This window comes from Paramisgurnus dabryanus, chromosome 2 (genome assembly GCF_030506205.2).
Source record: "Paramisgurnus dabryanus chromosome 2, PD_genome_1.1, whole genome shotgun sequence".
Classification (NCBI taxonomy): Eukaryota; Metazoa; Chordata; class Actinopteri; order Cypriniformes; family Cobitidae; genus Paramisgurnus; species Paramisgurnus dabryanus.
Genome location: NC_133338.1, coordinates 5,414,174 through 5,437,701, shown reverse-complemented (window position 1 = coordinate 5,437,701; position 23,528 = coordinate 5,414,174). Strand labels below are relative to the sequence as shown.

Below are 23,528 nucleotides of genomic sequence, written 5' to 3'. Positions count from 1 at the left end.
TGCAGTCAGTGTATATGCTTTATTACCTGTGAGTTTTTTTATGCATTTTTTATATTTTAATTAAACCAAGATTCCTTCAAATAGGCCGTGGTTTGCTTTTTTGATGAATTATTTATTGCCAAAAAGTTAAGTGTTTCCTTCCTTTTTTCCATCCACCTTATATTTGCATGGTTTAATATAACCTGAGTAGGCATTAAAAGCAAATATTGTACAAATCTTCCCCCCAGACATCACTACATTTGTACATTTCTATTATTTTTGATGTGTGGGTTTGATGGGATGGTGAAGGATAATGAGGAGGTACGACTACAGAGTTACAATTGGAGTAATTGTTTGTGGTGTGTAGATAATTTTTTTATTAAATACATATTTGTCTATGAGCAGTTTAAATTTGAATCTTTAGTTTCTAGAACGTTTAATGCAATAATAATCTTTGACTCAACAGGATCACCTAAACTGTAAGCGGCTCCAGCTTTATTTCGCAGATACTCTGATTGTCTGACAGGCAATTAAAGTCCTGTCTACACAAGGGATTGCACTCATTTGTGTTGGAGTTCTGCTCGACTGCTTTCACAGGCTGGTTGCTGGACAATATCACTGCCTCAAAACATAGTATTGATAAACAGATTAAGCTAGTATAGGAGATAATATATTACAGGAGCCAGTGTTAAATGCGAGCAAGAGTAATTGCATTTTTGAAAGTAAAATATTGTGAAAGTAAAGAAAATGAATTTTATTTTAAAAAAGTCATATATAACAAACTTTAATAAAATATTTCATTAAATATTAAAAATATTCTACAAAATCTTGAAAATGTATAGTTAAACATTTGCAAAATAAAACTTATAAAAAAATATAAACATACAAAAATTCACAGAGAAAATCAAGTTTTTATTGTTGTTTATATTTCACTGTAAAAAAATTCCGTAGAAATTGCAGCTGGGTTGCCGGTAACTTACCGTAGATTTTTTTTTTTTTTTACTCTGTAAAGAGAAAGACTTGTAAATGTTTCATGTTCATTTAACTTTGAACAAAATATTGCCAGTAAATAACATAAATTTAAATCTACGGTAAGTGACCGGCAACCCAGCTGCAATAACACTACTTTCTATGGAATTTTTTTACAGTGTTAAAGGGGTCATTGCATGAAAATCATTTTTTTTCCATGTTTAAGTGCTTCTATCAACCTAGAAAAGGACTACCGTGCGCTGTGTGCTTTAGACGATGTGCTTAGATCGTTAAAACAGGGCCCAATAAGTCTAAATGTATAAAATTTAAGTGAATTTGTGAATTAAACAAGCAAAAAATCTGCCAATGGGGTAAGCAAAAAATCTTACATTTAATACATAAATTAATACATTTTGTCTAAAACTAGACTTATTTTCTTAGGTCATTTTGCTCATCAAGAAAGAGCATATTGATTTAAGAATTTTTAGATATTTGTACTGAAACAAGATAAAAAAAATATTAAGAAAGTAGAGGCGGGACTAATTTGCATATTCATATCTATGATCCAAGCTGTGTGAAGGAGTAGAGGCGGGCACTAATTTATAATCTGCTTATACTAAATGAGCCAAGGGTGTAAAGTTACTGTACATTCAAGCTGTTTTAGCATGAAGAATTTTCTGTCACTGGAAAAACTTTTACATATGCAATAAGGATACTCAAAGATGAGTTTTAAGTGATAAATTATTGACTACAGGGGGACTTTAAGATTGCTTGGGTCTTTTCTCAAGAGACAGGTTTAAAAGGCAGTAGACAGCAATGAGATTTAACAGAGATGTTAAAGAGATCTCAGTTGTGATTTTTCTTTCCTATATGGGCTGGCATGAATCTATTGGACAGAACCGAACCAAAAAAAGCCAGTTGAAATTCAGGAGAGCAGTAAGAGTCTTAGGAAGGTATGAGTCATTTCACAGAGGCATATGGAACACTGAAGACTTTTACCACAGGATTGTTTGTGTGTGCAAGTGTGAGGGTAAAACAGTGTGACGCTCAGGCTCCAGCAGTCCATCCAGCATATGCTCTTTCCTTAGTCTCTTTGAACTTTTCTCAGCTTTTGTCACAGCATTTGTTTTGGCTTGACAAAGCCAGAATAATGTTATTGAACTTTCAAAATCCCCAAGACCATTCATCCGTTCTCTATACTGCTTATCCTATGTAGGGTCGCAGGAAGTGTTCGAGCCTATCAATCCAAGAGCAAAGTTTCTATATTCGACTCGAGCAAGACATAAACTTTCAGCCGGTTCGGCCTCACAATGTCATGCGTTTTCTAACGAACAGTTTCCCTTTCAAATATTGCACCTTTACAGACTTCCAATGGATTATTTTGCATGTAATTCCTCCTGTAAGATCTGTCTATATCTCTATCTATCTGTCATTCTGTCTGGCTGTCTGTTTTTCAATCAATCGATCCGTGCCTGTCTGCTATAACCTTCAAACTTAGAAGTTTTTTAACTCCGTAATCATTCAGAAAAGGCTCTTTCATAGTTTATGATAACCTCTTCCAATGGTTTTGCTTTGTTCGAATGTTTAATTTAGACTTCATGTTTTGTGACAGAGAGGGCAAGATGGTCGTTCTGTCTCTAGCAATCGGAATGGCCGAGCAAGACGACTTTGCCAACCTTCCAGACCTACAGGAGGCGCCAGCGGACATAGAAGCATCTCAAACTGACAAAAGGTAATCGTATCTTTTAAACAATCTCAAGATCTCGTTTCTATACTGTAAGACGCCACCCACTGGCCCAAGGAAGGTATCCAATGCGTGGTGAAGGGGTCTCGTGTTCTCGTTTTCCTTTAGCGCTTCTAGAAGAATAATTCCATTTATTTAATTTGTTTCTTTGACCTCTGTGTTTAAATTATAATCTGACTCCAATTTAATATAGTAAGAATTTAGTGCATTATTCCAATTATCTGTTGATCATAATTTATATGTTTGATTATTTATAAATTCCCATAGTCTTAGTTATTCGTTCATTAGGGACCCGATATCGCACAGGATATACGCCGGCCGTTGCGTACATCTCACGGACACAAAATTGCCAGTCTGGTCTTAGTCAGAGGTTGCCGGGTAAACTAATATTTTTACGTCTGGCCGCCCCATGCTTGCTCCGATCATAAAAATAGTTACTTTAGTCACGATCATGCAACTTGCTAAGGCAGGTGATAGACATAAATCTGAGAGTCCTGGTGAATGTGCCCCATGCTCCATTCAACATCAAAACACCAGTGTGATCATATCCTGGCATACTTATTTTGCGGTAATACCAGACTCCTTCTAATCTACTGGAAATAATAATTTCTGAAAGAATTAAAATAAATCAATACAATTTCTGAAGAATTTAGATGAATCAAATGTAACAATTTATTATACCAGGCAGGTTCCAGCTTCAAACATCAATTAAAGAATATCATACAGAATATGATTCAATTCAAAGTAATTAAAAAGATCAACAATTGCAAAAGTTACAAAGTCATGCCTGGCAATAGACACTCTGGTTACAGAGTACTTCCATCGTGGATATAATACACCTAAAATGGTGTAGGAAGATTCTTGTTAAAGATTTCTTCCATGATGTTTTAGTACACACACAAAGTGTGGGAGCTCCTGGTTACAGGATGCCTCCATAAGGTTTGTATAGGCTACACACAAAGTGTGGGAGCTCCTGGTTACAGGATGCCTCCATAAGGTTTGAATACACACAAAGTGTGGGAGCTCCTGGTTACAGGATGCCTCCCAGAATGTTTTGCCAGGCCACCTTTTATACACAGCTTGAGACAACTACCAAAATCTGGTTTTACCTGTACCAAGTGATACTAAAGAACACCTGGTCAAAATCCAGTTTGACCTGTGCCAAGTGATACTAAAGAGCACCTGGTCAAACTAGCCAGGAGTATCTTGGCAACTGGTCAAACTAGCCCGAAATATCAAGGCAAAACCCCACCTCTACAAGAAATGCATCTTCTATCCAAAGTTCTTAAACCTTAATCCATCATATCTTAGATTTATAGAAATTAGACCTTTTTACTCATCGCACCATGACCTTTAAGATAATACTAAACATTAATATTAGATACCAACTTAGAACCACATAATATGTATACATTACATCATATATTTCAGCAGATACTCAGTGATGTGAGCCTTAAGGCTAACAGTGCCAAAGCCTTTGTGATGAAGAGATTAGGAGAACAGAGAGTTGCATGTCTGTAAACAGTTTGGGTTAGCAACACCACCTGAGGTTTAATTGTTTTATAGTGTCTCTTCATAAATAAACTTAAAGTTGATTATTTACCAGCCGTACTACAATTCCTCCCCTGGCCCTTTTGGGGCAATTGAAAAATAGTCCATAAGGGCCATCGCTGGTCATATTCAAATCCTTGTGTGTTTTTTGTTATTGCAACAGTCTCTGTATGGCGGGCACTTGTAGGGGACTTAGGGTGATAGCAGCATTGGCAGATGTCCGTAAGCGAATTGTGGACCTGAAATACCAGCAAACACAAGTCCACTGCCAATCACACACCCACGAAACATCCAGTCCCACCAAGTGTATACATACTGTGCAAAGCGAATAGATGAACTTGACAAAATCTTTGCTGTTCCTTTGGCCAGGTTTGTTTCTACCTTAGCCTGGTTGAGATGGTACTCAGTCTGTAGAATCGTCTGTTGCACCAAATTCATGGTGTCAGTCAATGACTGTGTGCTGTGTTCGTTGAAAGTGTCTCCCCACCACGGAGAGACGTGTGTCTAACGGGATCCTCCCCAGGATATTTATCTGACATTTTGAAAAGTCCTCTGTAACCTATTGGCAGAAGGTTATTTTTTTTGTAGAATAGTCAGACCTCCATAGGTGAAGGAATTCCTCACACTGACAATGCACCACTGTATGTGGGACATCTGAAGAACATCAAACACATGATCATGCAATGGCTGAACACTGAAGAACTTGACTTTCATTGGAAGAAAATGGTTGTGAAAAATTACAAAAACAAATGACCTTATTAGAAGTTTCATAATAATAGGTGCGAATGGTAAAAGGTCTTATTTCTCTTTTCAAAGTAATTTCCCATAAGATGATCCCATTTAAATAAATGATTTAAATACCAATTTCTTCTCTATTATGCATCTCTTGTATAGAGTGGAATTTTGATATAATCTGTGTATTTTAAAGGAAGAGTGGCAAAAGTTTTTAACTGACATATTTACCAGTGGTATATATCATTAAAGCATATAAAACAATACAATTCAAATATAATACAAATAAATGTAATTATATGTATATAAAATACAGATATTTATACTAAAGTATATATATAATATGATATCTCTATATGATATATGATTATATTTTAATAACCATATTACTAGTTCAGAACACTGAAATGCAAGTTAATCATGTAAATCTAAAACTTCAGTAAAGCAAATTAAAACATACCTAGAAAAACGTACACAAACAGATTCTGAATTTCTTATTTAACCATTGTTCACAAATTCTATACATATACGTTGGCAAAGTCACATTCAATAGTTAGAAGTCTGATTGAGAATCATGTGGTTGATCGATAGAAGTGCCCGCACTTCAGATCTAACAATTTTTTAAAGTTTGGAATGTCATTAGACATGTTTGCAACCACATCAAATGGCTTAATTCTTCACTTTCTTATTCTCAAATAGGTCTTATTTAGAGTTTCAGGTAGAGTTTCTACCTTTTATTTATTCAATCAGAGACAAAAACCTTAATTTGTGACTAAAACCATGCATATGTCCTAAGTCCACTGTAACATTTCACGTAGTTCAAAAGAAAAATGCAAACATAGTTTTTATATTAAAAATAAAATTAGCATCATTAGTAGTTCTTTGATTTCCTATGTGTGAGATGCTAATTGGTTTTGCATGTATGACAAACTCTAGAGTTTGGATTCTTTAGTCATTAATCATACATATGTGTGATGTTTTAAGCCTGGATAGTTTTAAAACTTATACCAGGTAACAGTGTTATGTTGTTTCAATGGTGAAAATATGTGCATTTTAAGTTCATGCCTGAGAGTGGGTGGATTCTAACTTAAAGTAATCTGTGTTGCACAATTTTAGTTCCGATGCTACATCGGGAGGTCATATAATGAATATAGTAGTTTATTACTGTGAGATGTGTATGACCCCTTAAAGTATTATCACACCCACCTCCTCATGCATTTCAGGTTTATGCCTGTATTTAGGCTCAGATACATCTCTAGTATCTGGACTCTTAAGGAGTCATTGAGATCCACCTGAAAAGGAAGATGTTAAGATAACAGACAAAGAAACATGCATTTCTAAACTTTGGTCAATTTGCATTAAGACATGGCATTATATTTAGTTTCTACTGATGTCACTACCACACAGCTGTAAACGACAGCATTAGGTTGTAAATTCTTCCTGTTAAGAAGATTTTTATCATTACTTTCTGCAAATTAATTTCAGAGGCCAGATTAAATTGGGAATTTTCTGTTATATTTGACTATGTTGTTTAGTATAGTCTGAGTGTATAGCACCATAAACTGCACTTGCATTTAAACTGTGAGCATAAGAAGTCCCATTTTTGCTGGGGAAATTTCTGGATTAATTTTAATCTTAAACTTAAATGGTTTTACTCTGAGTTGTTCTCAGTACCGTCAGCTCACGTTTAACTGCTGTGATGTCTGTTTATGGGACACACTTTTAAACTTTTCACATCTCTGTGACCTGTAGGACTGTAATTTCTGATGATTTAACATTTCCCACAGTTTTAACCAACTATAAAAGTACATTGATTGATCAGATTCAATTTTAAGTTGATGTTTTAAACTTATAAAAGAGTTGTTTGGTTTGCTATCTTGTGCCATAGTATTCTCTGTGTTCCTGCAAAGCAAAAAACAAAACCAAAAAACAAAGCAACAAGCAAGCAAAAGCATACACATACCCCCGTTTTGGCACGAGATAGTGGACCAAATAAATCTGAATCTAAATATTCCCCGGGCCTTTTTGTGGGTCTTTAATCATGTAAGTTTGAAATGCATTTAATGCATCATTTTTCACCATATTAGGCCTGTCTGGCCATTATAATATAATGTATATTATAATATGATTATAATATAAATTACATTAAATTAAAAATAATATTCATTAAAATAATTTTATTACTGGTCTCAAGGGCTTAAGAATGATAGTAAATTTGCAAAATTGAGAACATGTTCCTGTGCATTAACATTTCCACTAACAACAACAGCTACCTGTTGTGAATATAAAAAGTAATCAAGGAATAGGATGTAAAACACAAACTTTTGCTTTAAATTTTAAAGTCCTAAACTTTCAACCTGAAGACATACAGAAGTGTAAAAAGACATTTAGCTCTGACTGATTCAATTTAAACAGGAATTCTGTATTCCTGCTGTGATTTCAGGACTCAGTTATAAGCTCTATTTTTATGACTTTCACAATCTTTAGACAATTAGACAACAAATTGCTCATCAACAATTTCCACAATCTCATAGAGAACAAAGACTCAGCTTCAACAATCTCTAGACAACTGGACTAAATTGTTTATTTGACAATTCTCATAATCTCATAAAGAAAGGACTAAGCCTAGAACTTTTAACAGTGCTGACAACACTGTACTGTATATCATGATGTTAATCATAGCCTTAAATCACTTTGATTGATTCACAGAAAATAATGATGTATTTTATTTTTTACAACAAAGCTAAACATATTTCCCTTGAAACAAGGAGAAACAGCACATACTTTCTGAGAGGGGGTTAAGCCCTTTGATCTCAGTGGTAATTCTTTCTCAGTGAGATAAGATCACATGTGTTTTATTGACAATTGTAAGAACAGTTTCATCATTATTTTTCTGTGCATCAGTTAAAGCTTTAGCTCAATTTACCTTATTTCACAATGAGAATTCTGCGTGAATTTAGGAGTTTTAAGATTTACTTATTCCATTCCAATCCTGAGTGTTCTTTAGGAGATTCACTCACAAATTTCAAATCTTTCTCTCCCTACATGCTTAATATCCAACATTTAGTTCCACTCTGCATGCGCTGAACCTCTAACTCCAACAACGCTGCCTTCAATCATTTATAAACTTCCATCTATCTTTCTATCTTACCATAATAACATGTATCTCCTTAACTCATCAGGCATAGTTAATACACTGATGTTTACTGCATTTAATGATCTTAAAAAGGCTAATATGAACCTTTGCTCTTGTCATATCAATCATGTAAACCCAAAATTCACTTATCATATGCAAACACATTAACTTAAACTGCAGTTTAAATGTATCAGAAGGAGTTTGTTCCTTTAAATGTTGCACATTTGCTGTGAACAACATAAACAACCATACATTTAATAATTACTGTAATTCAATGTTTACCCTTATTTGAGAACCAGCATAAAATTTGGAAGATGTTAATCCATTTTAAATTTATCTTTTGTTGCTTTACCAAACAAAAGAAATTTGATTTGCTAACAAAGGGAATTTATCCTCATCTACACTGCTGTTGTCATGCTGTGTAACTTTATTTCCATTAACAGAGTTATTATCGCCTGTTTTGCGCAGCTTTGTTTACATACATGGACGCATCGACTTGGGCACGGAGTTTTCTCATCTTATCCGACTGGAATTTTTTTATTTACGGATATTCGTTAATACTTTATGGGTTACCGACATAGTTGCGAGATCGTTTCGACGAGCAAATAGATAATCGCCACGGCAATATTTCCACTTTTAGACTCAAATTTACGACTTTTCGTAACGTACCGCGATAAAAACATGCATAACCGGATCTCTCCGGACTTTCACTGAGTTTACCATTACCGCCAATTCTACAACATACGGGTGCGTTTATGCTTACCCTCAACATTTCTAATAGGCAAATAAAATCAACTTACCAACACAGCTGTAGACAGAAAAGTAGACGTTTAAACCTCCTATTTTGCGATGAATGGAATCCTCTGTTATGGTTGAAATGTCGCGCTGGAAAGCTTCCTGGAGTACCACGTCACTTTTTCGGGTGTACTACGTCACCAGAATTACGTCACCTGTGGTATACGTCATCACGTCGGGGTCACCAAGCTGTAAGACGCCACCCACTGGCCCAAGGAAGGTATCCAATGCGTGGTGAAGGGGTCTCGTGTTCTCGTTTTCCTTTAGCGCTTCTAGAAGAATAATTCCATTTATTTAATTTGTTTCTTTGACCTCTGTGTTTAAATTATAATCTGACTCCAATTTAATATAGTAAGAATTTAGTGCATTATTCCAATTATCTGTTGATCATAATTTATATGTTTGATTATTTATAAATTCCCATAGTCTTAGTTATTCGTTCATTAGGGACCCGATATCGCACAGGATATACGCCGGCCGTTGCGTACATCTCACGGACACAAAATTGCCAGTCTGGTCTTAGTCAGAGGTTGCCGGGTAAACTAATATTTTTACGTCTGGCCGCCCCATGCTTGCTCCGATCATAAAAATAGTTACTTTAGTCACGATCATGCAACTTGCTAAGGCAGGTGATAGACATAAATCTGAGAGTCCTGGTGAATGTGCCCCATGCTCCATTCAACATCAAAACACCAGTGTGATCATATCCTGGCATACTTATTTTGCGGTAATACCAGACTCCTTCTAATCTACTGGAAATAATAATTTCTGAAAGAATTAAAATAAATCAATACAATTTCTGAAGAATTTAGATGAATCAAATGTAACAATTTATTATACCAGGCAGGTTCCAGCTTCAAACATCAATTAAAGAATATCATACAGAATATGATTCAATTCAAAGTAATTAAAAAGATCAACAATTGCAAAAGTTACAAAGTCATGCCTGGCAATAGACACTCTGGTTACAGAGTACTTCCATCGTGGATATAATACACCTAAAATGGTGTAGGAAGATTCTTGTTAAAGATTTCTTCCATGATGTTTTAGTACACACACAAAGTGTGGGAGCTCCTGGTTACAGGATGCCTCCATAAGGTTTGTATAGGCTACACACAAAGTGTGGGAGCTCCTGGTTACAGGATGCCTCCATAAGGTTTGAATACACACAAAGTGTGGGAGCTCCTGGTTACAGGATGCCTCCCAGAATGTTTTGCCAGGCCACCTTTTATACACAGCTTGAGACAACTACCAAAATCTGGTTTTACCTGTACCAAGTGATACTAAAGAACACCTGGTCAAAATCCAGTTTGACCTGTGCCAAGTGATACTAAAGAGCACCTGGTCAAACTAGCCAGGAGTATCTTGGCAACTGGTCAAACTAGCCCGAAATATCAAGGCAAAACCCCACCTCTACAAGAAATGCATCTTCTATCCAAAGTTCTTAAACCTTAATCCATCATATCTTAGATTTATAGAAATTAGACCTTTTTACTCATCGCACCATGACCTTTAAGATAATACTAAACATTAATATTAGATACCAACTTAGAACCACATAATATGTATACATTACATCATATATTTCAGCAGATACTCAGTGATGTGAGCCTTAAGGCTAACAGTGCCAAAGCCTTTGTGATGAAGAGATTAGGAGAACAGAGAGTTGCATGTCTGTAAACAGTTTGGGTTAGCAACACCACCTGAGGTTTAATTGTTTTATAGTGTCTCTTCATAAATAAACTTAAAGTTGATTATTTACCAGCCGTACTACAATACCATTGATTTAAATTGAACTTGAAAACAATTGGTCTGATTATACACCTTAAAAAAACGTAATGAGTTTTGAATATGCAGTCTGCTGAGCACTATATATAAAGTATGGTGAGCATTATATACAAATTGAGTACCATACAATCTGATGAGCACTATACATACAGTATGCTGAACTCTGAGCACTATATACAAATTAAGTACCATATATACAGTCTGCTGAGCACATCAGTATGCTGAGTGCTGAGCATTATATATACAAATTTAATACCATATATAAGTCTGCTAAGCACTATATATATAGTATGCTGAGTGCTAAGCACTATATATACAGTATGCTGAGCACTATAAACAAATTAAGTACCATATATACAGTCTGCTGAGCACTATAAATACAATATACTGAGCGCTTTTAACAAATTAAGTACCATATATACAGTATGCTGAGCACTATAAACAAATTGAGTACTATATATGCAGTCTGCTCGGCACTATATACAGCATTCCGAGCACTATAAACAAATTGTGTACCAAATTACAGTCTGCTGAGCACTATACAGAATGCTTAGTGCTGAGCACTATATATACATTGAGTACCATATACAGCCTCTTGAGCACTATACAGTATGCTGAGCACTATAAAACAAATTTAGTACCATATATACAGTCTGCTGAGCACTATAAGTACAATATACTGAGCGCTATAAACAAATTGAGTACCAAAACAGTCTGCTGAGCACTATATATGATATACAGTATGCTAAGCACTATATACAGTCTGCTGAGCACTACAAACGAATTAAGTACCATATGTACAGTCTGCTGAGTGCTGAGCGCTATATATACTTGGTACTATAAGTCTGCTGAGCATTATATATACAGTATGCTGAGTGCTGAGCACTCTAAACAAATTGAGTACCACATACAGTTTGCTGAGCACTATATATAAAATTGTATTATATAAAACAAATTGAGTTTCATATACAGTCTGCTGCTGGGCACTATATATATATATACAGTATGCTTGTTGCTGAGCACTATATATACAGTATTCTGAGCACTATAAACATATTGAGTACCATATATACAGTCTGCGGATCCCTATATATACAGTATGCTGAGCACTATTAACAAATTAAGTACCATATATACAGTATGCTGAGCACTATAAACAAATTGTGTACCAAATTACAGTCTGCTGAGCACTATATATACAGTATGCTGAGCACTATAAACAAATTTAGTACCATATATACAGTCTGCTGAGCACTATAAGTACAATATACTGAGCGCTATAAACAAATTGAGTACCAATACAGTCTGCTGAGCACTATATATGATATGCAGTATGCTAAGCACTATATACAGTCTGCTGAGCACTACAAACGAATTAAGTACCATATGTACAGTCTGCTGAGTGCTGAGCGCTATATATACTTGGTACTATAAGTCTGCTGAGCATTATATATACAGTATGCTGAGTGCTGAGCACTCTAAACAAATTGAGTACCACATACAGTTTGCTGAGCACTATATATAAAATTGTATTATATAAAACAAATTGAGTTTCATATACAGTCTGCTGCTGGGCACTATATATATATATATATATACAGTATGCTTGTTGCTGAGCACTATATATACAGTATTCTGAGCACTATAAACAAATTGAGTACCATATATGCAGTCTGCTCGGCACTATATACAGTATTCCGAGCACTATAAACAAGTTGTGTACCAAATTACAGTCTGCTGAGCACTATACAGTATGCTTAGTGCTGAGCACTATATATACATTGAGTTCCGTATACAGCCTGCTGAGCACTAAATATACAGTATGCTGAGCACTATTAACAAATTGAGTACCATATATACAGTATGCTGAGCACTATAAACAAATTGAGTACCATATATGCAGTCTGCTCAGCACTATATACAGTATTCCGAGCACTATAAACAAATTGAGTACCAAATGTACAGTCTGCTGAGCACTATACAGTATGCTTAGTGCTGAGCACTATATATACATTGAGTACCATATACAGCCTTGTTGAGCACTATATATACAGTATGCTGAACACTATAAACAAATTGAGTACCATATATGTAGCCTGTTGAGCCCTATATATACATACAATATGCTGAGCACTATAAAAATGTGGGTATCATATACACAGTCTGCTGAGCACTATATATAAATGAAGACCCATATATACAGTATGCTGTATGTACACTATATATAAACTGAGTACGCTATATACAGTCTGTTAAACACTGTGTACAATATGCTGAGCACCATATATAAACTGAGCACTTTATATAGGCTACTGACCGCTGAGGACTATATTTACACAATACATCATAGACAGCGCTATATGTATATTAAGAAGTCAGTTTATACAGTGTGTACAGTGAGTATATATAATTTAGGGTATGTGCTAAAAGAAGCTGGTATAGAGTTAATTATTAGTGCTAACAGCAGATTGCACTTTTTACAAAGTGCACTTTTTAGGCTGCAAACCTCTATTAAAAAAATAAGAATGACCTGCTATCACACTAGGTGAACGGTATCAGTATATACAGCATATTTTGACTTCATTTGACAACTGTTTTTCCAACAGTTTGCTAATTTTCTTGCCCATACAGACATAGTTAGCCTTGATTTAACGTAAGTGCCGGGATCCGTCCACAGCACGTGAATATGACCTTTCCACGGTTACTCATTCACAAGTTCTGAAGCACAGCGTTTCTCTCCCAATCAAGCACACAAACTCATCACAAAATCAATGGAAGTTATCCTTGCTGTGTAGCCTTGTAGGCTATCAATCACTGTGTCAATATGCTTGCCAACCTCTCGCTTGGACGTTTGATCGTAACGGTCAGCATTGGAATGCCACATACATTATGAATGTGCCTGTTTCTTATATGTTTGCCTCATTTTATTCATTTCTTTTTCACGTTTAACACATATTCCACTTGTTAATCTCTTTATCATTCGCTCACTGTGATCTGTGTATAAAGGAGGTGACATAGATCGCAGTAGGAGTGTGCTCATTAAAAGAGAGTGTAGTGCTTACTAAAAATACGTTTAGTTCTACGTCTGGCTGACACACTACTTGAAAAATACGTCTTGACTCTTTAAACACACATCAACCCACACAAATACTCACACCACTTTATAATCAAACACACACACAGTTCAGCAGAGACTCAGCAAAAAGGGCCATTCGTATCAAGGATGATAAATATAACTATGAAGATAACGTTTTAATGATCCTGCTAAATTTAAGAGAATTCAGAGTTCACGGCACAACTACAATTCGTGGTGATTACTTTCAGAGGCATTGTTTCAGGCGATGAAGTGATAGCACATACTACCAAATAAACTGATCGGATTCCTGTATGTTGTCAGGCTTTTGCTGATGTCCTCTTTTATGATGCTTTGAAGCTAATAATGTCTCATATGGAAGTACGAATAAAATTGGGATTTTTTTTAACCCTAATAAGTCCCTTGGGGTCAAAAAAATGACGGAGCCCCTAAGGGGACATGGAGCAAAAATTAAATAAAGTTTAGTTTCATGTGCTCACGTGAAACTGTCATGTGCAGATTTTTTTTTAAGTTTAGTTTCGCGTGCTCACGTGAAACTATCGCGTGCTCGCGTGAAACTATCGCGTGCTCGCGTGAAACTATCGCGCGCACACGTGAAACTTTCACGTACGCGCGATAGCTTCACGTGAGCACGCGAAACTAAACAAAAAAATTATAATTCTGCACATGAAAGTTTCACGTGAGCACATGAAACTAAACTATAGATTTTTTTACTCCAATGTCACCTTAGGGGCTCGGTAAAAATGACCCCCAAGCTACTTTTTTATTTAGTTAAAAAAGGTTCCCTTCATCTCAGTGAAAAATATTTTTTTTTACTTTTCTACATTATTTGTCATTATTCATACAAAAGGACTGGGCTTATTTCGTTTGTTCTGAAGATGTGTCATTTTTTTTTACAAAAGCGGTCCTTGTGGGTCAATATGACCTCAATTGAAAATGAATGGAAAATGCAAAAAATCTTTTTTATTTGTCAAAAAAATCAATGCATCCAAAAAAGTCTGAAAATGTCCACACAGAAAAGAAGGCCTTGTACTAGAGCACAAATGCAATATAGAAAAGAATGCTCAATCACACACACACACAAACACACGTACAAAAAAAAAAGTTATGACTGCCACAGAGAGCATTTTTTTTATTTGGCCAAAAAGAGCCATCGATGCAGAACAAAGATGTAAAGCGGTGGGCTCTAATGCTCACACAAGATCGTGGACACACACACACACACACACACACACACACACACACACACACACACACACACACACACACACACACTTACACTCAGTCAAATTTCTGTGGCATTATGTAAAAACAGACATTTCAAAATGCTTTAAAAACTACAAAAAATATTTATTTTTAATGTCCTTTCTAATGTTTATATATACATAAATTCACAAAATGTATCACTAAAGTAGTGATGTGAGCAGTTGGCCACATCCAGTGAAATGAATGGGTCTCTATGGGCATCTGCTGGTTAAAAGGTTTTTTGTGAACGATTGCATCTCTGTGTGTCTCTAAACAGCGCTGTTATTGCCTCGGAAAATCGTCTGTCATGTTGTTTTTGTTAGTCTGTTATTACAGTTAACTATGCGTAGCGATATGGAACTGTAATGCGGTCAAGAGAGCTGCCTGGAACTGCGTTCGACGTGCGCTTCACAGAATATTATTTCAGACCTCAGAACGTTCATCAGCCAATCAGATTCAAACATTCAACTGACCCGTAGTATAACTACAAACAATTTAAATCAAATTTAGAAGATAATTATGTGAATTTTTCATTAAAAAACTATTTTTTACAGGCAAGCTAATAGTGTAGTTGAGGCATACAAAAATACTACATATCTCCCAAATCACAGCATTAATGTATAGATGGGAAGTAAACAAAAAACTAATTGTATAATAAAAAAAAAAAAATTTTGTAATCACTCTATCAATTTCTGGGGTCATTTTGAACCCCCAGGAACCCTTAGTGTAAAATCAGAAAATCAGTGCTTATGAGGGTTAACAGAGTGAGGGCTTCTCATTTATGAAGAATTCCCAAAGTGTCTGTTTTTCTTTTTGTGTCTTTACATAATATAAAGTAACAGCGGGTCGCCTACATCTGTCTTTAATAGTGCATCACACAAGCTTAGACTTGCATAACATTATCATTATCCTCCTTTGGTGTGAATGCTATTATAGTCATCATTATTGTCTATAGCAGGGTTTCCCAAATTGGGGGAATTGCAGGGGGTTTGTGAGATGATGAAAAAGTAGTCAATTAAAATCAAATCATAAAATGTACATAAATCATTTTAGAATAAAAAAAAAACACAAAAATATGTATTTTATTTGTTTAATCTGCATGTTATGTGACTATTACACAATATTAGAAAACTTTCATGCAAAATGGACGATACGTTTTTTTTTTACCAAAAGTTTGAAAACCCCTGGTTGTCCAAAGACTTTTCCTATTTGAACTGTTGGACAAAGGTCTTAGTTGGAAAGAGATTTTCCCATTCCTGAGTTTCGTCCTGCAAAATGTTTATCAATGTCCACCTGCTTTGTCCTATTCCCAGAATTCCACAGTAGTTTATTCAAAAGGAGTTTCCATGATTATGGAAAACCTTAAATTATCGAGTAAAAATTTTCTGAAAAATTTGTGGAGATTTCTACCAAGAAATTCACTAAAGAAATTACAAGAAAGCGAGCAGGCATCCAAAAACATGCTGTTTACCGAGTAAGAATTTGAGCATTGACCATCTGTGCTCTCAGACCACGAAAGCACATTTGTTTTTCAGAAACAGATCGGAAACAATCAGTTTCTGAAAGCGAGTCACTTGAAACAATCAATTCTCAGAAATGTTTCTGACTTTCCAACACTACGGGGAACTGAGTATTGTGTTCCACATATGCATTATTAAAAACATAACAACTGCTCTCAGACTGCCCACGTCCACCAACAGCTCGCATGAATACCACCCACTCCTGCCCACAAATAAAACATTTAATCCTGCACAGAAACAAACCATAATCTGCTCCCATGAGAACCTCAGTTTTTAAAAGTCTTACTACAGTAGCTCTGACCCGCAGTCTATAAGCCGAAAGTCCTGTCTCATGAAAGACCGTATGAGAACCCCACTGCCTTTAGCTATTGTTTTCCACAAATCTATTAACAACCAGAGTCATTTATCCTTGAAGGAAGTTTCCTCTCAGCAGCCTGTCGCTTTGCCTTATGTTGACGTATTAAAGTCTTTAAAGGAAACACAATAACACAAATGTAGCGCACAGCCGCCTGCGGCACTGAGCCCGTCACTTCCCGCACCCCTCACCAAACGCCACTGGAACAGGCCCATCGATAATTTCCTAAGAAGAAGTAGTACTTGCCAATGTTTGCTTTAGGCTTCATATATTAACAAAGGCGACGTTTACACGACAACAAACAATTATTTCTTACAATTGTTTCTTAAAACAATTTGCGTTTACGTGATCCATACAATTTATTATGCAATGCAAGCCAGTACTTTGTATTTAAACACTACATGCCTGTGCACGTACTCATTCATCTACAGACTGATAAATACAAACAATCTAGACGGCAAAAGCATCAAGCAGTTTTGTTTAAATGGACGAGGGCGTAGGTTACTACAAGTGACCCTGTAGTATAGACGGTTTCATCGGACGCACGTGCGCTGACGCTTTACACGTCTGGATTCGAACTTCACTTCTGGTTTCGTTTTTTTAATGGTGTGACTGGTTGCTAAACTGATCTCTTGAACAAATGCCTCGTCGAAAATAACAAATGTTTTGGTTTCCTAGGTAATCTATGTGTTGTTTTTTGCTTGTTATATAAATAAACTATGTTTAAAGAACTTTGTTGTTATTTATTCTTAGCGTAGTTTACCGGAAGTTACGTGCGGACCATGACAGGCGCTTGTTTATGTTGTTACTGCTGAAACAGTCTATACAGCTCAAAATTTTTGTAAATCTTATAGGAATAGCATAAATAAACTCATCTTGAGCAAACGCACTGCTATAGGCTGCCATTGGTGTTATGGTTGTCATGTCTGTATACAGAAATGACATAAATCAGAAAACATTGTACAAAGGCCCAAGTATACTTTATTTACAAGCGTACAGTCAAACACACAACCTTGCAAATTATCGTTCAGTTGACACGTACGGGTACATGCATGCATTAGACGCATGTGCAATGCAACAAATTGCATTAACTTTCCTGGCCTACATACTCCGCAGTGATGCGCGGGTCAATGTATAAACAAGTAAAAAGTCCGCCCGCAACTCGGACTGCAAAAAATATATTTATATAAATATTCTATTGACCCGCTTCCTGGCCCGCATTTTTTAAAAGTAGAAATTGTATAACTCTTTCTCCGCCATTGACGAGATATCTCGTCAATTAAGAGAAAATGCTTCCCCGCCAATGACGAGATTTTCCGTCTTTCCGCAATACCGCAACTTTTTAAACCCGGAAGTATTGCCCTATGGCAAGCGGCTGCATGTCCGTGTCTGTTTTAAAGATTGCTCTGAATGGGATCTCTATGAAAAGTCTGTCACAAAAATGGAATTATCTCTGCTTTTTGCTCAAAATGTGGTGTTTTTGCAGAAACCTACCCATATTCAAAAGCTGATTACAAAAGAACCACTAAAGGTAGGATGAAACGTTTTTTTTTTTTTTTTTGAAAGCAGAGGGTCTGTTCTTTCATTTGGTATATTGTATGTTTATATATTTAAAGAAGAACATTTTCTGGAAGGCATTAAACTTTGGTGAAAATCATGAAAAATGCTGGCGCTGGCTGGCAACTTTTTTTTAAAAACGCTGGCGGTGAAAGAGTTAACATAGTTAATTGGCATCTTTATTTCAAACAACCCGACCGACCGCACCCCGAATATCATTAAAAATATTTTTGGATGACTCGTAACCACGGATAACCTTATTTTAGATCAACCCGCGCATCCCTGATCCTCCGGTACGCAAATATGCCACCTGGACATACAAAGTATGTGCGATTATTACAAAGAGCTGCTGGTACACATGTACTATTCTGATAATAAATTGTGTGTTCATGCGCACTGTACGCAGACCGTTGCATATGCGTAAAAAATAAAGTCGTGGCCCATTCGGGGGCTTAGAATGGTCCCAGGTTTTATGACATTTCATTTAAAACTAAGGCTGTCAAAAAATTAATTGCGATTAATCGCGTACAAAATAAAAGTTTGTGTTTGCATAATATATTTGTGTGTTTATTGTTTGTAATTATTATGTATATATAAATACACACATACATGTATACATTTAATAATTTTTTTATTTAGGTATATATTTTTTAATATTTAAACATAAATAAATAAATGTATTTAAATGTTTCGTAAATACATACATGCGTGTATTTATATATACAAATTAATTTCACACAGTGCACAAACTTTTATTTTGTATGCAATTAATCAAGATTAATCTTCTGACGGCTCTATTAAAAACATTTATTTATCATTTATTCTGCACAATTAAACAATAGAAAAATAAGGCTATTAACCAACAGCATAACCTTGTATAATTTAATATTTTTGGTTTAATATAAATTCTACATTTGAGATTTGTTTTATGTCTTTTTTTCTAATGGGGGGGTTCTGTTTCAAGTTCCAGCAAGCTGCCTTGTTGTCTGCTGTCTAAATAGGCAGCGTCCTTCAAAGGGAGCGCCCTATTTAAAATTGGACTACATAGGTGACTGAGTTGGATACATGAGTGGCATTTCCATTAACGGTCACTGTCACGGCCACACAAGCAGCGCAAATCGTGTAAATCTCTTACATAACTCCCCTTTAGGTCAGTTGTGACTTGAATTAAGAGCATTTTTTGACAGTGACTTGATTTGTATGAATTAATTTGTCAATGCAGCCCTGCAAAAAATACACAGCATACATAAATAACACACCTGTCATTTCTGAAAGAATTATATTTATAATTTACCCTTCGCCTTGACCCCGTCCACAATCTTACATTTGAACTGAGCTTGTTGCAATGTATTCTGGGATTGCATTGTGGAGGATACAAGCGATGCTGCCCTAGATTTGGCCCTATGTATATGACAGCATCATTTTGGTGCCTGCTGTATAATGTCAATAGCAAACATGCGACGGCTGAAATGTTTCCTAGGCGTGATCAGTCTCATCATCTTCGTACCGACCTTGTTTTCCACACCTCTTAGATTTCCCATCGATGCTCTGTCTCTCTCCATCATTGTTTCTCTGTCTCTCATCCTCTTTGCTGTCTTGCTCTCTGATTGGATAGGGTGTCTGTCACAGCATCAGACAGTGATCAAAGCTCACCCTGGTCCTCCGGGGTGTCTGTCTGGAATGGTCGCCATGGAGAATGTCCTTGCTCTGCTAATAACTTCCTTCAATCATTTCACTCAGCGGCCAGGCTCTTGTCACTGTAGGGTCACACCCACCCGGCCTTCGACCTTCCAGCAAAACAGAAAGATTATACACTCAAAGTAAAAGTTCACATTTGTGAGATAAAACGTTAAGTATTTTCCGCTTAGTTAACGATCGATATGTAGCATAGATAATATCAACACTCATAGATCAGCACAGCAAGTTCAGATATGTCGGTTGAATGTCATTGGTTCTTGAATATCATGTAATGAAACAAACATAGACTGTGAAAAATATAGACACTGTGTCACCATAGATTTCAATTGTAGAATAATGAAGCCCAAAGCCGGATCTGCGCCAAAGTCGACAGCTCCGGTGCGGATCCGGCCCAGAGTCGTTTGCTGTCTGGGCACTGACGTCTTGCGGCGATGGTTCATTTGAAGCCAAAGTCTGCGCTGTAGTGATTGTAAAGTGGAGCCGCGGTATCAAGGTCCCGCCCATATTCCCATTTGACTCAATCACAGACACACAAATCATTCCAGACCCGAAATGATACAAACCACTTTTTACCCAAACCCAACATGCATAAATAAAAAAAAACACAATCTCTAGAAAATAAGACCAGAGTCTGACCTGACCCGACTGGACCCGAATGTAAATAGCACCAACAATCTGGCCAACTTCTTCATTTATTTTAATTTTTTATCTGATGATGACACCAAGGTATCCCATGTGCATTTAAAATTGATTGACAGGTCTGTCCTAACGAAAATTTTCCTACTGTCAACCACACAATGTCGCAAGGGGTAAGACAAAGACTGAGGGTCTGTTCTGCAAAAATACATTCATTCTAAATTATCCGACACCTCATGCCACTAATATTATACCCGACTTGTGTCAGCACACATGAAATTTTAGACCCGAACCCGCTTGGGTCTCGAGTCGGACCTGAGGTTTTCGTATCTAAGTGAACCTGTGAAGACCTCAACATCACACCCCTTCTTAATAGCTTACTAAAATCAAACTTTTTAGAAAAACAAACACTGAAAAGTACATTGTGATAAGAAATAACAAAAAAATCTTAATTGTTTTTTATTTCAAGTGTAGTTTGGTTTTTAGATTTTGGCTCACTTTCATTCGCATGCCAACATGGGGCAAACAAAAGGGGCGGTGAGAACATTATTAACTTGTAATATTGAATATTTGCATTTCAGTTTTGCTAAATATGTTCAAAATATTCATTTTCAGAATTTATCAACTCACTGGAGTCATTTGAATAACTTAAATGATGGATGGATGGATGTGCTTTGGCTAACATGACAGCATTTTAATATAAAATTATTCTTTTGTGTTTAACCGAAGCCATATATACATCTGGGATTCTGAGAGAATTTCCATACTTCTACTATTAATTATAAAGAAAATACCATAGTATATAAATTGGATAAGAAATATAATTTGATCTACCATAACTAGCAAAACAGAGTACAAAAATGTCCTGAAATGTAATTATTTTTAACTGCTCACAGATCTTAAACACATTGCAAGACACACAATGCAATTTGCATTGTGTAGACAGACAACAATTCTGTTTGACAAACTCCATTCGATATATTGACGTCTACAAGCACTTACTGTAATGCCTAATCAGTTAAAGTGCCATAATAATGAAATGCTAAAGGACCCTCAAGCCCCGCCCCCTTTTTAAAGTGCAAGCCTGAAGATTAAATATCCAACGTGTTCTTTCAAAATAAATATCTGTCAATTTGTCCAAATGTTCAAATTAAATTACTACAAATATGACGCAGAACAAAATAAATTAAAAAGTTTGCAAAAATTGTTAAATACAACCACATAGAGATGCCTGTGACTATGCCTGTTTTGATGTTTACATTTTTAAGTAAAACATCAACAACTTTCATTAAAAGTTTGTGTAAAGTCATTTCAAAGAATTGTTTCTAAACACATTATAAATGTTAGAAAATGGTTTATTGCTGAAACCAGACCCGGTGTCAGACACAAATTCTCAGATGGGCATTTAATTTTTTCTCAGGGGGGGACAAATAAGATCAACCTCACTGCAATTCATAATATCATTAATTATGAATTTAATGGACAAAAAAACGAGGAAGAAATGACCTCTCCATTAAAGCAATACAACGGATAAGAAGTAAAGATTGGACCTAGCCTACTGAAGCAGTCTAAAAACACACGTTGCAGGGCTCGACATCAACGCTTGTCCGCTTATCAGGGACAAATGAATTTTTTAAAAGGCCAAGTGAAAGATAATTTTACTTGCCTGACCAGACAAGAGGCCTAGCCTGATTAAAACGCCAATAACAATCACCAAAATGCGATAATGATTCTGCTTCATTTAGTCTCAATGGTGACCGAAAGTGCATAACGTAATCACGCTAAACAAATGAGCGCAGCAAACACAAAGTGCGTTAACAGTGTGTTAACAAAGTGGGTTAAGCTCAGTTAACATACTGCAGTAAAAATGTGGAGTTTTTAATAACATGATACAGTTAAGCAGCATCACATCACGATTGAAAATGTGACACCAATTTCATATGAAAGTTCACTAAACAATTTATTAATATTAAGTCACTAACATTTTAGACGCAACTAGCGAAAATAGTTCAAAGATCACAGCAGAACCATAACGTGTCAGTCTCACTGGAACACTTAACCGTTTTTTTAACATTAAGCGGTGACGCTATGCTTAGCGAACAACCAAACATTTCCATGCTCACTATCGACAAACCAATCAAATACTTTTAAAAAGTTTTTTTATTCACAAGTTATATATAAACAAAACAATACCTTTTGATAACAGTAGCCTATTGAAAAAAAAAATGTGCAAACAAGCAAGTTGGTGGGACATGGAGCTGGTAAACAGGTGAAGGAAGACCGCAGGCTCGTCCAGGGCGGGCACTAGTGACTCACAGGGTGGGCCAGGCCCCCCAAGGCCCCCCCATGGTGCCGGGACTGGCTGAAACACGTTATAAAGACTGTAAACTATATAGTACTGAATTGTGGAGTTCATATGTGGAGCATCCATTCAGGTATTTAAAAGTTAAGAGAGACAGCAGCTTTCCCGGGAGTGGGCGTGGTTTTAACACCAACATGCCCAGCAGTTAAGAGCAGAGAATCCTGCCTGTTTTTCCAAGGTTTTTAATATCATTTAATATCAGACTTTAACAGTTCATTACGCTTTACCTTTATTCATCTTTCATTACAGTAGTTACACTTGACTCTTTATACACAGTGGAGATGTGCCCATAAAAAACTAGATCATAAAAACACAACCGAGAGACTAACTTGACTCCTCTGAGAATAGAAACAGAGAGGAAGTCACA

General features: G+C 36.1%; 1 protein-coding gene across 3 annotated transcripts in view; it reads left to right on the top strand.

Annotated features, from left to right (window-relative positions):
• The window catches only part of syt7b (synaptotagmin VIIb), a 208,950-nt gene that overhangs the window by 146,172 nt on the left and 39,250 nt on the right, over window positions 1–23,528 (top strand). For all 3 annotated transcript variants that reach the window (XR_012335081.1, XM_065294246.2, XM_073811881.1), the window contains one exon: window positions 2,561–2,680. Coding sequence is in view for 2 of the 3 variants with exons in the window: in XM_065294246.2 (XP_065150318.1) it covers window positions 2,561–2,680 (120 nt within the window). In the remaining variant the exon portion in view is untranslated. The remainder of the gene's footprint in view (window positions 1–2,560; window positions 2,681–23,528) is intronic.